Genomic DNA, 26366 nt, shown 5'->3' with positions numbered 1-26366 from the left:
AGTTCAACAGTTGGAGGGGTAGTTCTTTGTCAGCAAACTGTACATTGTCCATATCAGCACTTTCATGAACATAACTCAGCTTCTAACGGTCGGAGTTATGGTGCCTCAGTGGCAGAACGTTCACCTCTGGTGCATGGGTTCCTTGGTTCAATCTCAGCTCTCATCAAGTGAGCTATGTGCTGGACAAACACTGTTTGTGTGGATTTTCTCGCGGTTCTCCCTTTCCTCCCACTTTCTTCATTCCACCATTTCATTCGTTTCTCATCATCACCGTCTCCTTTAGCTGGCACAATCATGAAACGTAAAACTTAGAGATTTCATTTCAACTCCTAATGGAAAAAAATCAAGACGAATGAAAAAATGTACAAGTTTTATTCTGTACTTAAATATCATACATTTTAATGAAATATATATAATTGGAACTGGTACAAAACTTTCTTAATATTACGGAATGGAAAAAAATACACGTAACATGGCGACAAAAAGCAAAGTGATAGAAAGAAAATGGCGGAGACATATGATATCAATAATTCACAAACTATATATATATTTTGGTACTCAATTCCCAACAACACATAATAACTTATTTCTTTCTTTACAAAAACAGTCTTCATCTGAAACCAGTATGTTATACTGTATCGTAAAATACTAAAATTAAATTATTTATACTAGGTATATGAAAAATAAATACATTTTTGGTATAAATGAAAAAGAAATTATGAAGTATATGAAGATTACTGTTTAATATAGATAAAATATTAAGTGTTATAAAATAATATTTTAATGCTGCTAAAAGTAATCTGTTATTCGTTTGAAGAGCTAAAGATACGAGGGTAAGTCAAAATTTATCTGCAAAGTAGCTATAACTTTTCTTACATTATTATTACTGACTTATGTCCTTGTTCATTTTATTGTTATGCTGTTGTGGTCATGCTATGAAAGTTTGATCCTAATTCCTCCATTTCTCTTAATTTTGTTTGAGATAGATCATGGCCGCTCCATTAGGAGTTTGCACCAAAGAGAAACAACGAGCAGTGATCCGGTTTTTGTGGTCGGAAGGTGTATCAGGAGCCTCAATCCATCAAAGACTTTAGGAACAATACGGGAACAGTGTCTTGTCGCAACGGAGTGTCTACGAATGGATTGAAAAAAATCAAAAATGGTCGCACAAGTGTTACGCACGAGGAAAGAGCCTAGATGGTCATCCGGATCCTTCCTTGGGCGTAACACTTGTGCGACCATTTTTGAACTTTTCATGGATTTTATGAATGGATTGTGGTCCCTGATACGAGTACACTTTCCGACCATAAAAACCGGATCACGGCTTGTTGTTCATTTTTGGTGGAAACTTCTAATGGAGCGGCCATGATCTATCTGCAACAAAAGGAAGAGAAATGGAGGAATTGGGATCAAATTTTCATAGCATGACCACAACATCATAACAATAAAATAAACAAGGACAGAAGTCAGTAATAATAATATAAGAAAAGTTATAGCTATATTGTGAATAATTATTGACTTACCCTCGTGCAATTAAAATTATAGCAATTTCTTATTTTTTTAAAAAAGACGTTTCAGCGCAGTGACATTTATTATTTTTTTTTTAAATGACTTATAAAACTGACAAAAGTTGTTCTTAAAAAAAAGAAAAAGTAGAAATCTTGCGAATTTTAAACTGAAAAACAAATACGGTTCCAAAATTTCACTATACAAAAAATCATATTACAGAACAGCATTAAAATAATACGCTCGTCAACAAAAATATGTAAATCTACCTTATTCATATAGTTTTGTCAAAATTTCGATACGAATTTACCGATGTAAATACTGTTTTGAGTAACTGACTATGTTCAAAATGGATCGTTTGTTCTAGTTATAAACACATACAAGGTAGTTGTACAGTTTTGTTGGCGATCATACCACAGTACATAAAATCATACAATCAAAACAAAGAGATTTGTTGTAAAGAAAGAAAAGAAAACAAATTTAGAACAGAAAGTAGAGTGGAGTAACAATTTTTAAGTCACAAAAATTAAATTTAGACACTGTCGATGCCTAATACCTGAAGATAAACGTCAATTCTAAAAATCTTTCTCACTAAAATTCTTTGTTAATGTACAACAAACACTCCTTCCTGAAACTTAGTCACTACTTGTAACCTAGATCAAAAAATGTGGAAGACATCAAAAAATTAAAATTATTATGCATATAAGGACCTAGTATACAAAAAATACAATATGTACTATTGTTCCCTTGTACATAAAACACTGTAAATTAAACTCTTTTTCTTAAAATTAAAAACCACAGAAGATGATACAGAGGGTGTTTGAAAACAACATCGACAACGTTTGGGAGGTGGTTTCTGACACCAAGACAAGACAAAAAGTATAGACCAACCTGGGTGCACAAATGCTTCCTTTCGGAGTTATAGGCTGCCGAAAATATGAAGAAGAAGAAGAAAATAAATTTTAAAGGTCCATAGCTCTAATATTATGGGACCTACCATAGTCGGATCAAGACTTCACTTAGGAACTAATATGTGCGCTATGCAAAAATACATGTTCCAGAATCCTGCGGTACGTCCGAAATAATTTTTATAGAGGGAGTTCGGCTACGGGTGTATAATTTGAAGTATTCACCTCTATAAAAATTGTGGAAGTACCGCAGGATACTTGGATATTTGTATAGGGCACATATTAGTTCCCAAGTAAAGTCTTAACCCGACTACGATAGGTTCCATAGTATTGGAGCTATGCACCTTTAAAGTTCATTTTTTTCATATTTTCGGCAGCCTATAACTCCGAAAGGAAGAATCTGTGCACACAGTTCGGTCTGTACTTTTTGTCTTATCTTGGTGTCAGAAACCACCTCCCAAACGTTGTCGGTGTTGTTTTGAAACATCCTGTATAAAATGCCTCAATTAGATTGCACTCTTTAATTGGGCACCATGATTATATTACACTGATGATAAATATTAAGGTAATACTGAACAACATAAAGTTTTATCAATAAACTCAAATACTTATTGAAATTACTATACTTGAGAATGTATAAAAACTGAAGCTACCTAAATATATGGTAAAGAAAACATAAAACGTACTATAACGTTACTTAAACGTTTGTGTAACACATATAATAGTCTTCCATAAGTTATATAAACTGATATAATATCCAAAGCTAAAATAACAACATATGTAATGTTCCCCGTACAAACTTAGCATTAGTACTTCCAACACGGAAGTATTCCCCACTTATCACCATAAATACCCTTCCAGTCCAGCCGAAACCCGCCATTACCAATACAAATACAGTGTCCATGAATATTATTTAACATAATACACAATGTCTTATCCCGACCAGTCTTTCAATTTGTACAAACGTACAAGAAACAACCTTCTTGTACACTCGTACACCAATATTAGCACCTTTTCAAATATTTTTTCCTGTACACAAGCGATCTTTTTTTTAACATTATTTTCACTACAGACGACGTTAGAAATTGAAGTGCTACAAAGTGTTGGAACATGATACCTAAATATCTTTCGCAAAATCACTTACACAGTCCAAGAAACAGTGCCCCAACTTTTTCTCTAACAGTATACCAATTACTTTGGTATTAAGGCAAGTTTATTGGCTCACTTATTCACTTAAGAAAACAAAATTGTCTCTGATTGGTCATTTAATTTCAAGTTACAGAAATAAAAGTGTCTCGTAAGAAATATTCAGTTAAAATAAAATAATAAAAAAAATAATAAAATAAAATAAATAGACGACTTTAATGTCCTTTAACATTTAATAACGGTATCGTCGGAAATAATATTAAAAAAAAATAACCACTTCAAACACTGTCTTAGTTTTAAGGAAGTATCAATTCTGAAATACTAAGCTAAATTTTTGATAAGTCACATCTGATGGAAGTTTCCCCAGATACGTGTAAGTCCTTGTCTTGTTAAGCGTTTTCCAATCGTTCGCACGTGAAAGCCCATTTCCATTAGCTTCTCATGGTCCAGAATTTTCCTCCCATCGAAAATGTATGCGGGCTTCATCATATTACTGTAAATCTTGTTGTAGTCCAACGTCTGCAACAGATACAAAACATTAATTGCATACAAGAAGACGAATACATATAATGCCATATATATATATATATATAAAAAATTAAAAAAAAAAAAATAGCGGTACATCACGTGAAGAAATTTGGTTTCTATGTAGCGATATGTTCTTAATTAAGCCGGATTAAGATTTCTATCACTTACGGTTTCAGTGGAGATTACAATGGACATGGAAGCTACTTTTGGCACGCTTAATTTACTACAGAAAACTTCTTCTCTCTATTAATAACCATATTTGCTGTATAGTAGTCAATGTTAAAACCAGAAGTGGATAATTTTACCACTCCAGTGGATAAAACTAGAGATTACATTAATGATGGAATATACGAGGGAAGTTAGATAAGTTTTTCTGGCCTAACGGAGTAAATGAACTCATGTTTAAAAATACTAATAGTAAGTTATGTAACTATATTTTAGAGGATGTTTTGCAAAAAATTGTAAATGCTTGTCTTGTGTTGCAGGTTTGAATTCACCATGGCGGAGCACATTGTGACTTTCCGCAAGTGTGAGAAGAGTACTAATAAAATACCTATTCTCAAATAACAAGGGAGCAAAGGAAATTTTTGATGAATTGACACATACAATGGCCGATAAGTGTCCTTCATATAGCAGAGTGAAATCGTGGGTAGCAGAGTTCAGAAGGGGCAGGAGGAGCACTGAATATGAGGAGAGGTGTGGAAGACTCAAAACAGTGGGGACCGTGGAAACTCTGGATCGTGTGTACGACATGATCCTTGCAGACGGGCGAACTGGACTGTCACGTATTACAGAGAACTTAGGGATCAGTGCGGAACGTATTCATTACATCGTGCATGAAGAACTTGGTATGAAAAAATTTTCGGCAAACTCCTCACAGCTGATCAAAAGTGAACAAGACGGGACTGTGTACAGAGCGTGTTGCGCCCCTTTTTCAGTGAATGCTTCCAAATTTATTAAACAAATTGTTATTGTTGATGAAACGCAATTATGTGTGTATGATCCCGAGACCAAAACTCAGTCTATGCAGTGGTGCCATAGTGAGCCACCAAGGCCGAAAAAAATGTCGCAGGGAAAAATTCGCTGGCAAAGTGATGGGTGTCATTTCTGGGGATTGTGAGGGGGTAATACTGAGCGAATATCTGAAAAAAGCACTACATTGAGTGCTGAAAGATATGTGAACCTGTTGAAAAAATTGCATACCGTATTGAAGGAAAAGAGGCGAGGAAAACTGCCCAATGCAAGATAATGCTCTCTGTCACAAAGCAGTCATCGTAATGCACAAACTGTGTGAACTGAAGTTCGGTATCATTGACCACTCACCTTATTCTCCAGATTTGGCCCCGTTAGACTATTATCTGTTTCCAAATTTTAAGACGCACCTAAAAGGAACTGAATTTAGACACACTAATGACGTCATAGCAGCTGCAGAGGCATGGTTTGCAGCAGAAGACAAACTATGTTATTATCTTGGGCTAGAATTGCTGCAGAATCGTTGTATTAAGTGTGTCAATGCACAAGGCAACTACGTTAAATAAAATGCTATAACTCTGTATCTGGCGTGATGTATTCACACCGAAGCTAAAAACTTATCTAACCCCTTTCGTATTCTTGGGACGTTTAATTGATAGCACAAAATAGCTTGTTTCTATTATTATTATTTCTCTATAGTGATCAACCTTAAAACCGGAAATGGTTGATTTCTACCTCTTTCGATTTCAGTCAGTGACGGATCGAAAACGTATCGTAAAGACTGAGGGGGAGAAGGGGGGGGCCGGCAGAACCTAGACTATGATAGGCCTGAAGGGATCTTATGCTGCTTCATGTTGACAACACTGACCGGAGATGAGTAAGGTGCTGCCAGCTGAGGAAACACAGTAGAACTAATTTGCTCCTTGCATCTGCTAAAAAAAAAAAAAAAAAAAAAAAAAAAAAAAAAAAAAAAAAAATCCAGAATTAATACGATCTTTAATAAAGGAGACTTTTTCACCATATTTTCATCACGTCACTGGTATTTTGTATCGAAGCATTTTACAACATCCACATGGATGAACGGGAACGCAAGGGGTTAATGTTATCCTAGAAGTGTCCAACAGGGTTGTTTTGTTTAAAACAAATTTTGTATAGGTTTTAAACATTTTGTTTTAAACACGTGTACTTTTTAAGACTTGTTTTAAACATATGTTTATTTTATTTTATTTTTGTAAAAGAATCTGTCAGAGGAAAAAAATTGTCAAAAGTGCTCCCCATCCAGAAGACAATTTTATTTCCATGTGAATGTTTTGATTTCTCGTGGCTACAGTAGGTCAATGTGGTGATCTACAATTTGTCTCTTTTTCCCCTTATTTTTAACGTTTATTGTATTGTTTAAATGCGAGAAAGTATCGTAGTCGAAGGTTGGACTACTTGTAGAACTGATATTTAAAAATAAATAAAATATTTATAATGGAAACAATTTTTTGTATTGTATTCAGAAAGCAAACAAAAGTTCATTTGCTAAATTGCGGTTCTGAAGTTAAAATATCGTAGGCATTCGTTGATACAATACATATCGGTTCTCGGTCTCCGTACAACTTGGAATCGTTTAACATGAATTTTACGGGAAGGAAAAAAGGACATCTTTTGGAGCAAATTTATTCAAGTATCCCAAACTCCATCAGATAATAAAACGACTATACGAGCTCGTTTGAAAACGTGTAAGAAAGAAATGGTTGGTTTAGTTCAAAGAATGAAGAATCATTATGAAAACTGCAATGCTGTGAAAAGACTGGAAAGCCAAACAAACGGTAAAAGCGTTGATCCGAAAATTGCTTCTGATGATTTTAACGTCAGTGATGTGGTTGAGGTGCAATTGGAAACTTCAGGTAAGAATTAATTTTTTATCAACTATATCATTTTCATTATATTATGAAAATTTTATTTCGCCCCTCTTCCCCATCTGAGTTCTAAATTTTCTTAAAAACTTTACAACTTGGCATAGTTTGTACGAAGGGACTACGGGAAAAAGCGCAAGGTATGGCAGTCGCCCGCGTTACTAACCATTAAAGCGTGATACTTATTGTAACATCAGTGCCGAACGTCAGTATCTGGGACAATTTCATCTCAATTTGTTCGTCTGTCTGTATGAATGCACTACGCTACAGGGCGCAATTTTCGGTCTCAGAATTAACATTAAATTTTCAGGGTAGAGGCACGAGACGTCGGAATTTGCTGTATAGATTTTGACTCCGATCCGACGTAAAATTTCAAAATTAGGGGTTCGGATCCCACTTTAAACAAAAAGCCCTGTCTCATACAGCCTTCCTACTGATGCAAGATTGTAATCAATCAAACTAAACAAACTAATTTTATGCGTTTCGAACAAACTTGGGTTGCAGGATAAATTTGACTCCAACTCAGTTTTTATAAAATAGTTTTAGATATGGGGCTTTCAGAGCACAAGGGATCCAAGTCCATTTTCAGAAAGATTCACTTTTGCTCAGCAAACGCACTATCTTCGTAGCCAAGGATACGAAATAAATTAAACAAAATCCACGTGAAAGGGTGTAGAGTTGAGTTTCATAGGACAACCGCTAGACAAGGGCATCGATGGAATGGGAGAGGAGGGGTAATTTCCCCCTACTTGCTCATACATTTAAGATATCAACATTATATTGTGTGCGCTGCAGCGTGGGAATGATTAACAAGTCAAGCTCTGAATGCCATAATCAGTGATGCAGAATTCAGTTAAACAAATGCAGGGTGTCTCTAAAAGAATACACCAACGGAAAACGTCATATTTTCACAAGCATGAATCCGAGATGAAAGAAAAAAAACTACATAGCAAGATACAATCTAGATTTTTATATAATTGCTGCTAGAGAGGGGCGTTAGTTTAAAGGTCATCCGCCCCTTACCCTGAATTTCAGATTTTGTGGGCAGTAATGCACATTTAGAAACCTTTTGCTGAGCAAAGACCAACATAAAAGATTTGAAGTCCTTACACCGAATAAATACGGATTTTGATCAGTTATAATCCATTTGCACTGGCCGTAAGGAGCTATAGGCTTATATCGCTCTGTTATATATTTTTTGGCCCAAGTATTCCAAATATGGCTCTATTTTCGAGTTTCGGGCCGGCTTAAAATTCTGGAAATTGAGCCTAAGCAACTTTCCAGTTTTAATCATCTGTATGTTCTCCGTATTTATTCGATGTAAGGACCTCAAGCTTATTCTGTTGGACTTTGCTTATCAAAGATTTCTAAAACTGCCTTACTGATCCCAAAATCTGAAATCCAGAGTGGAGATGGGGGCGATTGCCCTTCTGTCCCACTGACACCGCTGTCTAGCGGCTGTCCTATGAAACTATCCCACACTCTTTCGCATGGTTTTAGTTACATTTGTTTTGGACTCTTGACTGCTACGATATTACCTTTTGGAATAAAATTAATTTGCTGAGCAAAACTGAACTTTATTGAAAATGGATTTGGATCCATTGTGCTCTCAACGCCCCAAATATTACCTTTCTTCAATAAATTAATCACTCAAAAAACAACCAAATAAATAGGCTTACAGAAAATATTCTAAAGTTAGCACAACATGAAGTGTGCTTCGAACATTACTTTTTGAAAATTTATTATTTTAAAATAAATTTATTAACATCAGTAATCTTAAATAGTAATTAAATTTTGCAACAAAAATCTCACCCGCTTCCACGAAACGCGAGCCTAGCTCCTAAAGGCATAACTAGAAAACTTTCAGAAGCGGTAACTCCGAAATGACTTGCTTTAGGGCTAAAAGAACCGCACAACCTTATTTCTGGTGTAATTCTAGCCTTAAAACACGTAACACGACTCCCTTTGCATTTGAAATTTCGAATACCAATCAAAGATGTCCGCCATGATGCTTGATAGCACCATCTGATGTGTCAGACCACTTCCAAGTTTCATCATTCTCCATCAACCCGTTTTCAATACACAAGGACTTTTGTTTTGTCATGTGTATTGATAGATTGTGCGAAATCTCTATAGTAGGAACATTTTAAAATCTATCTAAAAACCTTATTACAACCAAGAAAGTATTTACGAGAGTCATTGGCAAGAGGGAAGAATAGGAGGAGGTCGTGATATGAAATACGTTCAGAATTACTAATCTAGACTGAAATATTCTGTACCCAACACGGTGCAGTCTTAACGAGAATAAAATAAATGAAAATATCGGATGAAAGAGCTAGAAAGTCTTCATAAATACGTTATTACATGATTTTAAACTGTTCAAAATGTTTAAAACGTATTTTTTCGCGTGTGTTTTAAAACAGGTTTAAAACATTTTGAACACCTTTTTCATGTTTTAAACACACGCTTTGTTCTTTTTTTCTTTCTTAAAAAAAAAAAAAAACTTTTTTTTCCAACCCTGGTGTCCAATAAAGAATAAAAGGCAAGGTTTACTATAAATTCTCAAAACCGTATAAATAATAGCTTAGCTTCTATTATTTTTGTCACTCAAAAAAAAAAAAAAAAAAAAAAGGAGGTTTGGACTTCGCCAGATCCGCCACTGGTTTTGATATCACCTTCATCAACAAACTTGAGCCCTATTTTCTGATCAAATTTGGTGGTGACCTTTCAATTAGTTCTAGATTTTTTTTTTAAATCTACTGAACGGATGGTCAAGGTAAATATATAAAGGAGCTTCAGTAAACCAAAACGTTTTTAAAAATTATCTCGTAAAGGCGGGGTAGGTCCCAAATTAGTAAAAATTAAATACTTAACTAAACGTATGCTCTAAGCTAATTGGAAACGGATGACTAATGAAAGAAAAATGAAATGAAATCTTTAAGTTTTACGTCCCACACTTATGCCGGCTAGGCTAAAGGAAACGGTGTTGATGAGAAATGAATGAAATAGTGGTAGGAAACGGGAGATCCCTGAGAAAACCCACGCACATGGTGTTTGTCCACCACAAAGCTCACTTGCCGACAGCTGGGATCGAACCAAGGACCCCACGCACCAGAAGTAAGCGCTCTACCGCTGAGCCACCGTGCCTCCGGTTAATGAAACACAATAATTATGAAAGAATCGGTGGAATATAGATGTAGGAGGAATCAGGAAAATCCCAAGAAAACCCACGGAAACGATGTTCATTTTTTTTTAAATTTACAATCCTTTGAAGACAGAACATGGCTCCAAACTCGACTAAAAATTCTAACATCAGGTACTAATTCACTCAACAAAGTTTGGAAATGACTGTTGTGTAAAGAAGAGAATTTATAGGAAGTAAAAAGAGACTGCAGGAATTGCGATAAATTTGCTCTATGGTTTTGAGGACGAAGTTGTACTTAAAAAGGCATATGACCATCATGGCAACCATTTTCAAGTCTGTGACCTTGAATCCAATTGAATGTTTGAAATAAAAACCGGGTCATAAAAAAATGTTGTTTGTAGTCAGAAAGTTAAAGAAAAAGAAACCAATATTGGTTTTTACTTAACTTTATACCTGTAAAAGTGATTCACATGTCAATATGACAAAAGTACATGCTGAATGTAGTCAGCAGCTTGCTTGATATATGTGGCAAGGTGTTTTCCAGTTCTCCTGCACTTTTCTGAGCGAGATTCACACTAGTACAGATGTGCGTTATGCGCTGCTGCAGTTCATGAACTGTTTATACTTACCTGCTACATAATGTGTTTTATCTGTTCCCACACGTAGAAGTCTAAGGTTGGGAAACCTGGGAACTACGGTGGCCACTTTACTGGCCAGCGTCTGCCGATTCAGTGAAGACGGAACTGTTGATCTGACAACCGTCAAACCTGCACCTCGTAATGCAGAGGCGAACTGTCGTGTTGAAAGAACATTAGAATTAGGAATTCTCGGAATCTGTGACCATTTGAGATCGTCACATACAAGGAATTACCCAGCCAACGATTGGATTTCCTGGCGAAAGAAGTTTGGAGTCTACAATGCACGTCACGCCTCCCGATCATCAGGGAAGCTCTTCTCTACTAAGAAGTCCCCTAGATGTTGGAGGCAATAGTAGTTGGTGGAAAGAGGCGAAAGTTTCGAACCTACATGGGTTTGGTCTTCGAGTTTTTGAAGGAGGGAAGGAAAAAAAAAAAAAAAAAAGAGAGAGATCAAAATCAAAACAGCAAGCACCTACCTTCAGTGTGAGCAATTTCTGAGAAGTAAATTCCTGGGAAAGCTAATCTTCAGATTCCCAAGGTACCTAAATGTTATTTGGCTTTAGATTTGATTTGAATTCAGTTTAGCGTTCCTTTCAGCAGCGAGGCTATATGAGACGTGGACCTACAGCTTAACGTGGGATCCGACCTACATAGGCTCCCGCCGGGAATCGAACCACAGTCTCCCATGCCAGAGGGGCGTACGCTAACCGCTTAGCCACGAGGAAGATCTATTTGGCTTTAGAGTTTCCAAGTTGAGAGTTAGTGTCGCGTTTTTTATATTCCGAAATCACATTCAGATTCGTGGTTCAGCCTTGATGCAGTTAGCCCCTGTCTAAACTTAATCCCAAGCTTTCTATCTGAATAAGGAAGAACTCCATATTTAATCTCTATGTACTATTGTATTATTAGACTGAAATGAAATGTTTGTGTCATTAATGTTATTTCATGTGAATTACTGTAGTTTACGTCTTGCTATAGTCCAGAAATTGACTTCTATTTTCCAGCGTCCCTGGTTGGATTCCCGGTCAAGTAAATTTGTGGTGGACAACATCGTGTCCGTGGGTTTTCTCGGTTTTTCCCGTTTCCTCCCACATTTTCATTCCACCAATTCTTCCACCATTATTCATTTACCTTAATCATCGCCTTCCTTAGCCTAAAGGGCATAATAGTAGGATGTTAAAGTAAAATATTTTCTATTTTGTAACATCCTTAACATGCTGATCGATATGTTTGTTTCTGTGGTCTTCATAATAGCGATACGGGGCCGCGGTGGCTCAGTGGTAGAACGTTCACCTCTGGTGCTTGGGGTCCCTGACTTGATCCCAGCTCGCGCCAAGTGAACCTTGCGGTGAACAAACACCGTGTGTGTGGGTTTTCCCGGGGTTCTCCCGTTTTATTCCACTTTCTTCATTCCACCATTTCATTCATTATTTCATCATCACCGTCTACTTTAGCCTAACTGGCATAACCGCGGGACGTGAAACTCAAAGATTTCATTTCATTTCATAATAGCGGTTTATAAAGCTCGATAAACCCTCTACTTTGTAAATTATACATAAAATAACTTTTATATTTTGTGAAGTGTTTCTAAACTTTTGCCTCCTTATATCAAAGTTTTCAACATCTCTTTTAGTTTATTGGTTGAAAGTTCGATAAATCAATCCATTTTTATTTTATTTATTTATTTATTGTCGTTCATAACCGTTTCTTTAACTAACTTTACAGAAAAATTAATTTTCTTCCCGATGTCAGAAAGACATTTAATCTCTTCAGTTTGCATTCCTTTCTCGGAGTACAACGAAATAACCATTGGATTTTTTTTTTTTTTTTTTTTTTTTAATGATCACTTTCATATTTGAGTGGTAAACCTAATATAAATTATATATACATAACCAGGTAATAGTTTTCTACAAATTTTGACGTGAAATTTGTTATCATTTCTGTATATTAATAAATCTAAAAATCTTAAAACAGGTGTCGTCGTCTTCTTTTTTTTAATGGTGTATGTTATTAAAGGAATATTTCACGTAAGCAAGCTGAAATTGATTTTTATAAAACAGACACCGATATAGATGTACTCAAAGGAAAATATCAAAACAGGAAGATTTGGAACTAAAATTAATGAACAACATTTACTGTTTGTGTGCCATCGACTTGCATTAGGATCAGAAATTATATCTCTGGGCACTATCGGCATCTATGGCCATGTGAGCCCGTCATGTATGAGAAATGACGTTCCTCGGCGATCACACTAAAGCCTTCCTATTGCAACTGTGCCTTCGGAAAATATGTGAAGCATGCTTCGACTCCACCCCGCCACTCTCTTGCGGAGGAGATCTTCCCTTTGTTTTGGCGGAAGAAGTGAATGACCTCGGCTGTGTTTCCAATTTGTCTTTCAGTTGTTTGATTTTGGCCAGTGAAGATCGTAGGCTACTTAGAATAGCTAACAAGACAGAGCACAGCGAAGCCTGTGAAATAATTCATTGTGGCAACGCTTCCTCATCTAACAACTGAAAGATCTCGGACGCAGCAACTTGTTCCTTCTCTTTCGAGGGACGTACGGGAAATCACATATCGACAGCAGCGCCGGCAAGGGCACAGTTCAAATAGAAAGGCACTACCAGGGGAAATAGGGAACAAAGAAAGCAATGGGAAAGGAGGAAAGCGGTCTGGGACCTTTATGTCAGGTACCACTCCGGCATTTTCCTGGTGTGAATGGGGGAAACCTCACTCAGGCTGGCTGACCTGAAAAAAGCGGTTACATCTTTTCGACCGAGTGTCCCTATCGGGAATCAAACCCTGGATCGCTCGCACCAAAGGCGAGAACATTAGCGACGACGCTATGCGCAGCCACTTGTTGGAATCTGAACATATTATTTCCTCTTATGGGCCAACCACACGCCTTGTTGCTGAGGTTGTTGTCGCAAACTGTAGTGAAAGCATTTCGTGCGATTTTTCGCTTAAATTTTTGTTTTATCAGTTTAATTTTTTTCAAACATAATTATTAATTCATGTTTTACCTTAAAATCCAGCATACAGGAAGGCCCAAAAGTAGGTATACAATGGCACCTAAATTTGAATGTTAATCACAGTTTTTAGTCGCGCAAATGTTCGAAATGACCTCCATCAACACTGTAACATTATTCGAACCTTCCCAGAAGGCTGCGGCACACATTACGACACAAACTTCAGGTTCAATTTACGCATTAAGCATTGTAACGACGTTCAACATATTGAAAGCTTCTTTTGAATTGTTTACAGATGTCAGTCTTAAGGTGTCCAGAGTTTCGTGTATTAACCATTGAACCTGTTTTATTAAATTTTGCACCTGATGCGATAAATTGTAAAACGTGCTGACGCAGGAACGTTAAATTCGTTTTGCCATGACGCATGAACATACTCAGCATTTTTATTTTTCTAATATGTTTTAAGAATCAGTTTTCTTCGATCTTCATTCAAGTTAACAGCTATCGTTCGAGGAATCAAGACAGCTTGAAAGAAAACGTGAATAGAAGTTATAAACAAGAAGTTATGGCAGTATTACGTATGTATACCTACTTTTGGGTCACTCTGTACTTATTGCTAAAATTAGAACGGATTAACCTAGCTTACACAGATTTAAAGGGAAAAAAATTGTCTTGAGACTGGAACGATTTGGTACTCGAACAGTAATTTGGAGCAGATTAAGTTCGGATTCAATGAATCAGCGTATATCCTATTTTCACGCCCAAAATAGTAACTGTATTAGCCCAAATGCGTATGACCTCGAACATAATATGATCCCAAGTTTAATGGAAAAGTGAAAATATTCAATAAGTGTGAAGTAGTTTCGATCTTGCTGGAAAGTGATATCGAATTGAAATTAGGGATCGGTAAAACAGCTTTTTTTAAAAAAATTGGAAACCGGTTTCGAGATAAACCGAAATCCGAAAAACCGACGTTTCGGTTTTCTCCAAAACCGGTTCGGTTTTATTAACCAAAAACCGGTTCGATTTTTGTTTCGGTGAAAAATTTTGGAAAACACAAAACACAACTATTTCTGTGGAAACGGAATCAGATTTCGGAGAACAACGGAACAGTATTCTGGTCAGAAATAGTACGAATTTTGGAAAGAAACAGGAACCGGTTTTCAAGAAAACTGAAACCGGATCCGACGTAAACCGAAACCAGTTTTGTGCCCACCACTAACTGAAATACACTTTGCGCTTTAAGAACGTTTTTTTTTTTACGGAATCACCATCAAATGGCCATTTTCCGATCTTTTAACGTTAAAATTTTTATCTACGTCTACGTAATATTTGTTTTAGGAATATTTATCACATTAATAAAACAAATACATGGAAATACATAATTCTATTTATGTAAGTTTCTCAACGTTACACTAAGCTCGCGCCGTGTGAACTTTGTGATGGACAAACACCGTGTGCGTGGGTTTTCTCGGGGTTCTCCCGTTTCCTCCCACTTTATTCATTCCACCATTTCACTCATCTCTCATCTTCACCGTCTCCTTTAGCCTAACCGGCATAACTGTGGGACGTAAAACTTAAAGATTTCATTTCATTTCAACATTACACTAAGGTAATCAATATGCGATCTCAATTCGTACTGAAACATGACTGTAACTTAGATGGAAACCCAGATCACATTGAATACGGGAAGTATACTTACGCAAATCGATTCGAATACCACGTGGAAGAGTAGTGAAAATACATTAATAATAAATTTTACGTGTCAATCAAATCGAACCATAACACGACACATTGACATTACTTATTTCCTATATACGTCTGACCTTGAGCCACGTAACGGTACGATACGGTCGGGCAAGAGTGACATAAATGATACATTCATGCATGTTAAGGAAATAAATTTTTCCAAGTATAAATTATTTGATTTCAGTTTAGTCTCTTTCAACAGCGAGGCTATATGAGATGTTGAACCATGGAACCCGAATCACATGAGCTCCATCCGGAATCAAACCCGGGTACGCTATGCACATACCCACGAAGGAATTCCATTATAGTACGAGTATGTGATTTACGACGCTGTTTACATACTAAAAGTACACTTTATACTTTACTTGGGAATATTTAAATAAAACGAAAAGCGGGTAAGGCATTTAACTTAGCTAGAAGATACTTTCCGAGATTCGAGGATTATAAATTAGATTTCTGGACTTTCGGCATCTATTTCCATGTTAGCCCGTCACACATACGAGGTGTGTTCAAAAATATCGAACCTTTGGTTGGCAAAAAATCCATTTATTGATTTGGAAATCCGAAATACTAATCTCCTTCAAAGTAGTCTCCTCGGTAATGGACACACTTTTCCCATTCTTGGAAACACTTCTGGAACGAAGTTTTTAGAATGGTGAGCAACCGCGCCGTTGCATTGCGTATAATGTCTTCTCTTGACTCAAATCGAGCCCCTTTTAGTGGCATTTTCAGCTTGGGAAATAAACAAAAGTCACACGGAGCCATGTCGGGTGAGTAGGGAGCCTGACAACACACAAGAATTGTGTTTGACGATGAAAGCCTGAATCAAATTTCGCGGACACTCTCTTATGTCCAAATTCTCTTTCAAGGTTGAATGTACCAATCCGATTGAATGGTTTTCGCTTGAGAATCGCCAAGCTTTTATAGCAAACTTTTGATGCAATATCGCTGCTCAAGTTCTTCTGTCATTTTACAAAAAAAACTAAAATCCGACGACAGCTCACTACACGTCTTCGCTCATTGGCCGATTGCCAGTGACTGACGCTGTCTCCGGGCGGGAAAAAATTCACGACTGCGCATGAGGGTCCACTCTACATCCACCCGCTGAAGAAAGCTTCCAGCGCTTCATTGATTTACGCGGGGAAAAATAAGGTTCAATAATTTCTGAACAGACCTCGTATGAGGGATGACGTCCCTCGGCGATCACACTGCCCAAGGAATTGGAGGGGAAGGAAGGAAACGACTTGCGACTATTATGTTAAGTACCATCCCGCTATTTGCCTGGTGTAAATTAGGAAAACCGAGGAGAAACCCCACTCAGGATGACTGGCCTGAAAAAGCTGTTACACCTTTACCACAGAAATTTAAAAAATATTTTTAAACAAGAATTTTAAGAATAATAATAAAAAAAATGGATCAAAAGATTGCGATCTTGGACAAGAATTTTAGGAATGATCCAAAAAATGCATCAAAAGATTGCGTTCTTGGCCAATAATTAGTTTTTGGATTAGGGGCCACAAAAGTTTGGAACGGTTCCTAAATCGGGTTTTCGTATTTTTTACTAAATAAGCACATCATACTGAGTTAAGTGATAGTTTGCATTTGGCTACACTATATGTAGTTCTCCAGATATAAGGCGTACAATAAAATGTTTCATTGAATGAAATATATTGAATATTTTGGATAAGGGGCCACAAAATTTTTGAAAGGCCCGTAAATCCAATTTTCATATTTTTTGCGGAATAAGTATACCATACTGAGTAAATTGTTAGTTTCGGTTACGTTACACTTTATATAGTTCTCAAAATATGGGGCGTACAAGAAAATGTTTGATTATATCAGATATATTACATTTTTTTGGATGAGGGTCCCCAAAATTTTTGAACGGTTCCTAAATCGAGTTTTGATAATTTTTTTTTTTTTTTTTTTTTTTTTTTTTATGGAATAAGCACATCATTCTGAGTAAATTGTTAGTTTTGTTTTGGCTACACTGTATGTAGTTCTCGATATATAGGGCCTACAAGAAAATTTTTGCCTGAAATATATTGGATCTTTTGATCCAAAAAGTAAAATGAACACCAAAGCTATACATACCACAAATTCATCCCATTCGGTGCATATAACTAATGCATGCGCTCCAGTGGTGGCTGAATATGGATCTGCATGAATGGTCACTGATTTCCGAACTTTGTCTGGTTCCTCTGTTAACTTTGGGTGGGTCAAATCTTCCATTATTTGTTCCGGTTCCACCTGGAATACAAGAACAAGATTTAGACACTGCTCTTTTAACGAAAGTGTGCATATATAGTGAAATAATCCAACTATTAACAAAACTAGTCACTGACTGTACGGTCTTTAAGCATTTCATTATATGATAATAACGAAAGATGGAAACAAGCGATTTGACTTACTTTTACACACCGAATCCTCTGTAGGTGCGAATTTAATAATAATATTAATAAACAGTGAAAAAGTACACGACTGAACCGAGATTCGAACCCAGGATCTTTGGGTTGAGTTGAGTTGACTTTGGGTTTAACGTCCCGTTCAGCAGCGAGGCTATATGTGATGTGGACCTACTGATTAAGGTGGAATCCGAACCACATGAGCTCCCGCCGCGAATCGAACTCAGGTCTCCCACGCTAAAGGCGCGTACGCTAACCTCTTAGCCACGGAGGAGCTCACCCAGGATCTTTGGGCGTTAATCACTACCCAGTCCGCTCCCAGAACAGCCACACTCTACCACTCTTCGGAGCTCCTTCACTCAGACCAACCAAAGATCTTAGGTTCGAGTCTCCGTCCAGTCATGCACTTTTACACTTTTTCTGCATTATTTTATTACATGGTTCGTCAGATATTCTTTTTAAAAAAAAAAATAAAAGAGAATTTCAGTTTTCTCTCAAGGTTAATACGAAACCACGGTTTTATTCTTATTCCATGGTACGTTTACCTGAAGTTTCGACATCTCACCTGTACTGTACAATAGGATAACTACTAAACCAACTCTACAATACATAACTTCTTTCTCAGTTTTTAAAATTTTACACTGAAAAATTATTCATTTCTTTCTCAAAAAACTAAATATTTCAAAGTGCATTAATTCTCGAATAATACAAAAAACAGCGACTCTACTTTGGAAGGATCAATTCTCCTTAGAATTAGTATTAGTATTAGAGTTAGTAGAAAGAGTTGAGAAAAAGGCTCGTAAGATGCTTCCTGTGGAGTATTGTGCTGTATGAAGCAGAAACATAGACATTACTTAAAAATGATGAAAAACGACTGGGAGCTTTCGAAATATGGGTGTGGGTAACGTTAACGAAAACCTACAAGAATACCGAATTTCAAGTTTGTATTCCAATTCCAAGTACCTAAAATAATATATTATAGGTCCGAAAAAAGACCCATTTAAATAACATGGGGAAATTCTTCATCACCCCTTTAGACCCCCTAAAAATTAAAAAAAAAAAAATCACTTTTGATAATTTTCCTCTAGGTTAGTCCCGGAAAGCTACAATCATGCTAAATTTCAACTTTCCACGTCAACCGGAAGTACCCCTTTATGTCAGTTCATGTAGTTAAGATATTTTATTAATATTCCTAGAATACTGCACAAATAACTTCCATGAGAATATCCATAAGGAGTAGTTTACTCTTGGGTAAATTTTTTCGAAGTTTTGTAAAATACTTAACTTCTGCGCTTTTGTCATTTTATATACAAATTAGCCTTTGGCTAGCTGGGGGCTCCGCACCCAGACCCCCGCGTTTGCTCGGCTTACGGCCTCGCATCTCTTAGGTATAAGCCTTTGTATCAAGATGAATTTTATGCATTTGCTCTTTACTTACATTTTCTGAATTTGGCACAGCTGGGGGCTTTGTCCACTGACCCTCACGTTTACTCAGCCTACGGCCTCACACCTCTTAAATCCACAATTCTACCAAATGTCAAGTTTTTTCCTACTTCAACTATCTACAAGATAAGCAGGGTTGGCAAAAACCATGGTTTTTATTGAAAAAACAAAAAAGAAAAAAAACTTTTTTTTTTTTTTGTTTAAACCAGGTTTTGTTTGGTTTAAATAATTTGCTCTATATATTCATATCATATATGGACAGAAATAACTTTCGCCTTGATGTTCTTATACAACAACCGGGTTATGCTGGAAGAAGCACATAAGCTTAAAGCGGAATCTAAACCGCTTCTCGGCTTACATCCAAGAGAAATTCTCCTCCATTTGAACTCGAAACCGGGACTATTTGGCCACAAATGCGATACGTCTGTCAACTCACTCACGAAGGACTCCTGATAAAAATATGTTGTAATGATCTTTACGTAGGTCTACTTGTTAATATAATTGTCAAGAGTCATTTCAGAAGGACAAAAAGATAAACAGTTGCACAAGTGAAACCATTATACAGAATTACATATGGACAATTTCAAAATACTGCAGAGTACAGACGAACTAATTTAGTCAAAGTTAGTTCACTACGACCTTTAGTCCAAGTTAAAGAAATACAACGACTTAATTTGCATATCAGTAAGAAAAGTGAATAAAGATATGAATTATTTGAGTCCACTTTGACTCTGACCCATTTATACATAAATAGATACCAAAGATACTTCTGATTTCAATAAATGCCTCTCGTGGGGTTTGTATGACCCTTCCCCCCAAAAAATAAGTACGACATTTCGATGTATTTTATCAATAGTTAACATTATTAAAACGAAACAATATTTAGAATTTTTCTTTGATTGCAAATGCATAACAATAATAACAAATTATAAAAAAAAAATCACAGAAGAAACATTCATAAACTTATAAAAAAGAAAAAGTTGCTCTTGTAATATAATATCTGAGTAATGAATGGGGAATTTAGGTCTGAATATAATACGAATAATATACGGGAGTGAAACGTGATAACCCACAAATGTGTGTTCATCAAGATTTTACGAACACTTACACTTTTACGAACAGTTTTCGTCTTTTGGTTTAAACAGTTTTTTTTAAAAAAAAAAAAAGAAAAAAAAAAGAAAATAGCTGGTTTAAACCTTGGTTTAAACCAGCCAACCCTGAAGATAAGATTTTGTATCTCAAGAAAACGCCTTTTTAAATAACATGGGAATTTCTTCACCCCCCCTTTAGACTCCTTAGAAACTAGAAATATTCACTTTTGGCAATTTTCCTGTAGGTTAATCCCGGAAGGTTACAATCATGCGAAATTACATCATTCTAGTCCTGCCGGAAGTGCCTAAATATTTGGGGGTGTAAAAGGTGTTCCGTACAAATAACATGGGAAAGATTTTCCAGTTCCCCATAAAACCACTCTAAAGTTGGAAATTTTTATTTTTACTTATTTACTTAGTTAACGCTAAAGAAAACGTAGAAGCATACCCAATTTCAAGTTTTTATTCTAATTCCAAATACCTAAAGCATGAGATTATAGGTCCAAAAAACACCCATTTAAATAACATGGAGAAATTCTTCATCCCTCCTTTACACCCCCTAAAAATTAAAAATATTCACTTTGGCAATTTTTCTGTCGGTTAGTCTCGGAAAGCTACAATCATGCCAAATTTCAACTTTGCACGTCAACCGGAAGTACCCCTTTAATTTATATCAGCTCATGTAGTTTCATATATAGTTAAGATATTTCATTAATAATCCTAACAAATGGCAAGGATCAATTTTGTTACGGAAATATCTACAAAGAGTAGTTAATATTGGAAGCTAACTTCTTTGGGCGAAAATTTCCGAAAACGGCCTTATAATTTTGTCCATTATTTCACGAGATGTGCTATTAATAACTGCAGCCCATGATTTAAGGAACTGGAGCGAAAGAGTTTTCTGCGCTGGCCTCTACCTTTTATTTTTTTAATTTTTCACTACGATTACTACCAGAATTTCCCCTTTCTCCTCTAGGACGAAACTGCAGGAATCTAGAATATTGCTAGCGTTCAGGGTACTATAAAGGTAACAAAGAAGGTTCTGCCGCTTTTGCACTCACCAGCTTAGAACAACGATATGTCATCTAAGACTTACCTAGAAGATCAAAAATAATCCCCATCAGCACTGACGACCTTCTGCCAACGTTCTGGATGGCCATGGATTCCATCGCGGTAGAAGTTGGTGGGCCGTGAACCGAAGAAGATATCAAGTGCATTTTGCACCTCTCCTAGGGATCTGAAGTGGTGTCCTGTAAGGTGATTGTTCAAGGAATGAAACAGGTGATAATCGGAAGGAGAAATGTCCGTGGAGTATGAAAGGTGCAATATTGTTTTCCATCCAAGGCGTAGAATGGTGTCCCGGGTCACCCTAGCCATGCATAGCTTAGCGTTGTCCTGTAACAGGAGGATTCCTTTGCGATTCAGAAGTGCTGGCTCCAGAGTTCTGACCTTTTCTTGAACACGGCTCAACTGCTGACACTACACACTTGCATTGATGCTCTGAGCAGGTGGTAGCAGTTCCGGATGCACGATGCCGCGAGCAGTCCACCAAACACACAGGAGGATTTTTTTGTGGTGCAGTGCAGGTTTTGGCTGTTCTGGAACCGGTTCATGGGATGCTAACCAATGACCACGGCGCCGTGGAGCTTCGTACAGGACCCACTTCTCATCACATGTCAACATCCTATCCAGAAATTACTCCTTCCTTATACGAGACAGCAAAGAAACACACGTGTCTGCTCGTGTTGCCTTCCTTGCCCGGAGTCAAATCATGTGGGATGTGGGACCCATCGACCCAACTAGTAATGCTTCCCAAGTTGATGGAGGTGCTTTCGAATTGTTTCTCCACTCACACTGAATTGTAGTCCCAGTTCCTCACATGTCTGGCCACTTTTCGCCTTAATTGCTGTCTGAAGATCCTCATTCTGTACGTGTTGGTCTTTCGGCACGTGGTGCGTCTTTGAGTGTTTAGTCATCGTCCTTAAACTTGTTAAACCACAGATGCACTGTCCGCGTTGTCACGAACCCTCACCAAAAGTCTGGCGTATCTTCCGACACGCTGGAGCGGCGTTTGACTCCAGTCTGAACTCATACAGCATACACGCCATTATAACGCTCTGTGGAGGTCTCATGTTCACTCTGTCCTTACGCAAATTCACAGTGTAACTGAACTGCCACAACCAGGTAGTATGATGGATATACCCACTCCAACAACTGACCTTCGCCTTATCTCCATTCGCATTCAACTTACGGTGTGAGGGCCAATTGAACACAGATCTCCAAAAAAAGCGACAGAACTTTCTTGGTTACCTTTATACATGCCATTGTATATAATCTAAAATGTGAACAAATATCCTGAATACGAAAACAAGCCTATCTCAAAAACATCATACATGACTTTCTGCCAATATTTTCAAACACGTCTGGAACTCTGTACCCAACAAATTCGAAGCGATTAATTACTGAACAATATCAATTGAAATTGTCTCTGAAGGGACTATGACTCGATGAACTCACGTCACTGGTAGAAAGGAGTATTTCTCTAGGTGCTAGTACAATCTTACCGCCTTAAAACTTTACTTAGAACTAGAGTGTACACTGGTGAACTCTCGTGTATTTTCTACTGTTGCCGCGAAACTGCAGCGTACGTATCGTATTGTTGCTCACTGTTAAACTTTCACATGTTTTAATGCAAATTTCAATCGAATCAAATGAAGACGAATCTTGATTACTTTTCTTCAAGAATACTATTAACCAGAGAGATGTATGAGCGGCTCGGGCGAACATAATAGTATACGCCACTTCCAGTGAAATTAAGTTATTAAGAGGATTGAGCCATAGAACGGTATATATGTAATTTAATTTGGGAAATATACCTGGTTTGGTATGCGTGATTGCTAGCGACATGATTTTGTGGTAAATAAGAATTCGTAATTTCATTATAAAAATATGCGTAAAGCGGGATAAAGTCGGGGAATAAAAATTTAATGTAAGAACACTATTTTCATTGACAATTATAATGAGTTACCTTTCATTTCACCTTAATTTCCATTCATAATCATCATGACATGAGCTCACGCATGACAATTTTAAACAATATTTGAGTTTTTAAAAAATAACACTAACTATTCTCACTGAATAAAAGTATCATTTAAAGAAAAAGAAAAACATACAGAGAGAACATTAACAGGAAAAAATAACTTTAGTGTTCACAGTATACTTATGCAAATAACACGTAAGCATTTTTCCATGTTTTCTGGTGTTAATTTTTTTTCTTCGGTACGTATGTCACTGTAAGAAGAGAGAGAGTCCTCTCCACATCAACATTCGAAACTGATATGTACACTCATGTCCAAAATTATTATCGCATGTCTATAAATATGCTTTTCTAGGAATATAATTTGATAACGAATTCGCCCGGTATTTTTTATAATGTTAGTATCTGTATATTCGGCAAAGACATGTATGTGGCAAATTTCATGTCAAAAGAGCAGTAAATAAGAACTATAAAACGAAAATGAAACTTTCTTGTCCATTTAGCAACATTTTGTTTTACTCATTCTAATTTTCGTATTTATAATTCTTTTCCTATGAAATTTACCACAAATATACATTTTCCGATTGTACACATAGTATCAGTATTAAATGTACTCTGCAAAATCATTATCAAATTATATTCTTATAAGAAGACAGTTTTAGATATGCGACAATCATTTTGGACATGAGTGTATATTAGTTGGAGACACTTTCCAGTGATTTCTAAATGCTCATCTCACATATCTCGCAGCACTCCTTCCACACTATTTCCCCAGTACATACAGTTTGGAGCTCATTTATATAAAATTTCAAAAATCCATGGTGGTCTATTTTCTCAAAAATGGGAATTTTCATCACATTGCTAGTAATTGCCAAATAATGTTAATGAATAAAACGTAGAAGCGTTGAAAAATTGTCACTTTTGCGTAAATTTCGTGGAATATCGAGACTTGTTGCAAATTTCACTAATTCGACAGAATTTCACGTTTAAATCGCGAGCGTTATATGGCCTAACAAATAGTAAAAAATATATATTCTAGGTACACTCATGTCCAAAATTATTGTCGCATATCTAAATATGTTGTTGTAGGAATATACTTTGATAACAAGTCCGCCCTGTATTTCTTATAATGTATGTGTATAATCGGCAAAGACATGTATGTGGCAAATTTCATATCAAAAAAGCACTAAATAAGAACAATAAAACGAAAATAAAACTTTCTTGTCCATTTAGCAATATTTTGTTTTATTAATTCTAATTCTTGTATTTATAATTATTTTCCTATGAAATTTACCACAAATATACATTTCCCGATTGGTTGTAATTGTTGACTTACATGACCAAGGTTTCATTTAACGCCATGAAATTTGAGCCTTAATGCAGGAAGACATGTGAATTGGTGCACTAAAGTGATATTTGTGAATCACTGAATATCTAAGGATCAATTTCGCGAAATCCACGTTTAAATCTGTTCAGGAGAAACGATTTTATTAATATCAAAAGTTCAGTTAAAATGTCGTCATACGTTCGTTATTTTTTCAAATATCTTTTGAAATTAAAATAACAATACCTATATTTAATTTATAAAATGGCCTATTTAATTGAAATGTATATAATTAAAACAAATTTACGTAATAAACTAAATTAATGGAATCTTCAAGTGATGGATGTGCTTCGCAAGCTGGAAAGATGCCAGCTTTTACAAATAGTGATTCAGTGCGAAGTGCTAGCAATGGTAACCGTTTCCCTGATGCTTCTAGAAGTGCTAATGCATTGCCCTCTCCTCATTGTGGTAAACATTACATAAGTGCTAGAGGCCTAGCTATACATATTGGTAAGAAACATCGGGTTGCGTGTAATGATGATGTTTGCTCTGATATCACGTTTAATGCCTGCCTTCAGAGTAAAACAGCAAATGTTACCGACACTAACAGAGTAACAACACAAAAGTTTTGACGATTTCTATCCTGGGCAAGATATTACTGTCACTAAGGTGCTCGACACATATATTAAGACGTGTTCCAAGAGGTGCTCGATCAACAGTGGCTGATGCACTCGTAGAGGTGTTAAATCGTATAACAACTTCAAATGATAAAAAACACTGGATCAACCTATGCCTATTTCCATTTGTTGCCTTAAGTGCTCCCAAACAATCAGATAAAGTTAAGAATCTGACTTTGTTTTTGAAGCAGCGAGTTCGCCTCTGGTGCAATATTGGCCATGACGCTTTAACCTGGCCTTCAACAAAGATGAACACATCTCGATTAAACCACAAATTTTCTAATTTGAAGGTTATAGAGAATAAACTTGCCGATGGGGACATACGTGGAACAGTGCGTCTTTTAATTTCTGATGATAAGGTTGCGGCTCCGGATACCTCTGTATTGGAGACCCTGTTGGAGAAACACCCTGCCCACTCTGGCAATTTCATTGCGACGGGTCTTCCTGATGATCAACACACTTTTCAAGGAGTTTCGACAATGGAGGTTCAAAAACAATTAACTCCTTTCTATCAGACAGCGTAGGAGGTCTAGATGGGCTTCGTCCTTCAATTCTTAAAGACCTTCTTTCTCGTCAAATACTGGAAACGAAGGAAAAACTCCTAAAATCCTTTTGTGATCTAGTTAATTTAATCATTTCTGAAAAAGTACCAATGGAAATTCGCCCGCTGTTTTTCGGTGCCAAACTTACAGCTCTGAAAAAAAAAAAAAAAAAAAAAAGTTGGTATTCGGCCCATAGCAGTTGGGAATGTTTGGCGCAGAATATCGTCAAAAATAATTTGCTTTAGAATACGTGAGCCAGATAAGAACTTTTATCCCCCCATCAGCTTGGTGTTTCTGTTCCTAATGGGGCCGAGGCAGCCGTTCACGCAACCCGAGTTTATTTCTCTTCTACTCTCAGTGCTACTAAGGCGGTTGCAAAGTTGGATTT

General features: G+C 36.6%; 1 protein-coding gene across 1 annotated transcript in view; it reads right to left on the bottom strand.

The window, feature by feature from the left end:
• Positions 1–353: 353 nt before the first annotated feature.
• The window catches only part of sgl (UDP-glucose 6-dehydrogenase sgl), an 82802-nt gene continuing 56789 nt past the window's right edge, over positions 354–26366 (bottom strand). Inside the window, exons 9-10 of the mRNA XM_081744739.1 lie at positions 17554–17709; positions 354–4079 (exon numbers count right to left, since the gene is read on the bottom strand). Coding sequence (XP_081600865.1) covers positions 3903–4079; positions 17554–17709 — 333 coding nt within the window. The 3' untranslated portion in view covers positions 354–3902. The remainder of the gene's footprint in view (positions 4080–17553; positions 17710–26366) is intronic.

Source organism: Thermobia domestica, chromosome 17 (genome assembly GCF_964235325.1).
Source record: "Thermobia domestica chromosome 17, izTheDome1.hap1.1, whole genome shotgun sequence".
NCBI classification, from domain to species: domain Eukaryota; kingdom Metazoa; phylum Arthropoda; class Insecta; order Zygentoma; family Lepismatidae; genus Thermobia; species Thermobia domestica.
Note: the sequence above shows the minus strand (reverse complement) of the source record. Positions and strands in the feature narration are given on the sequence as shown.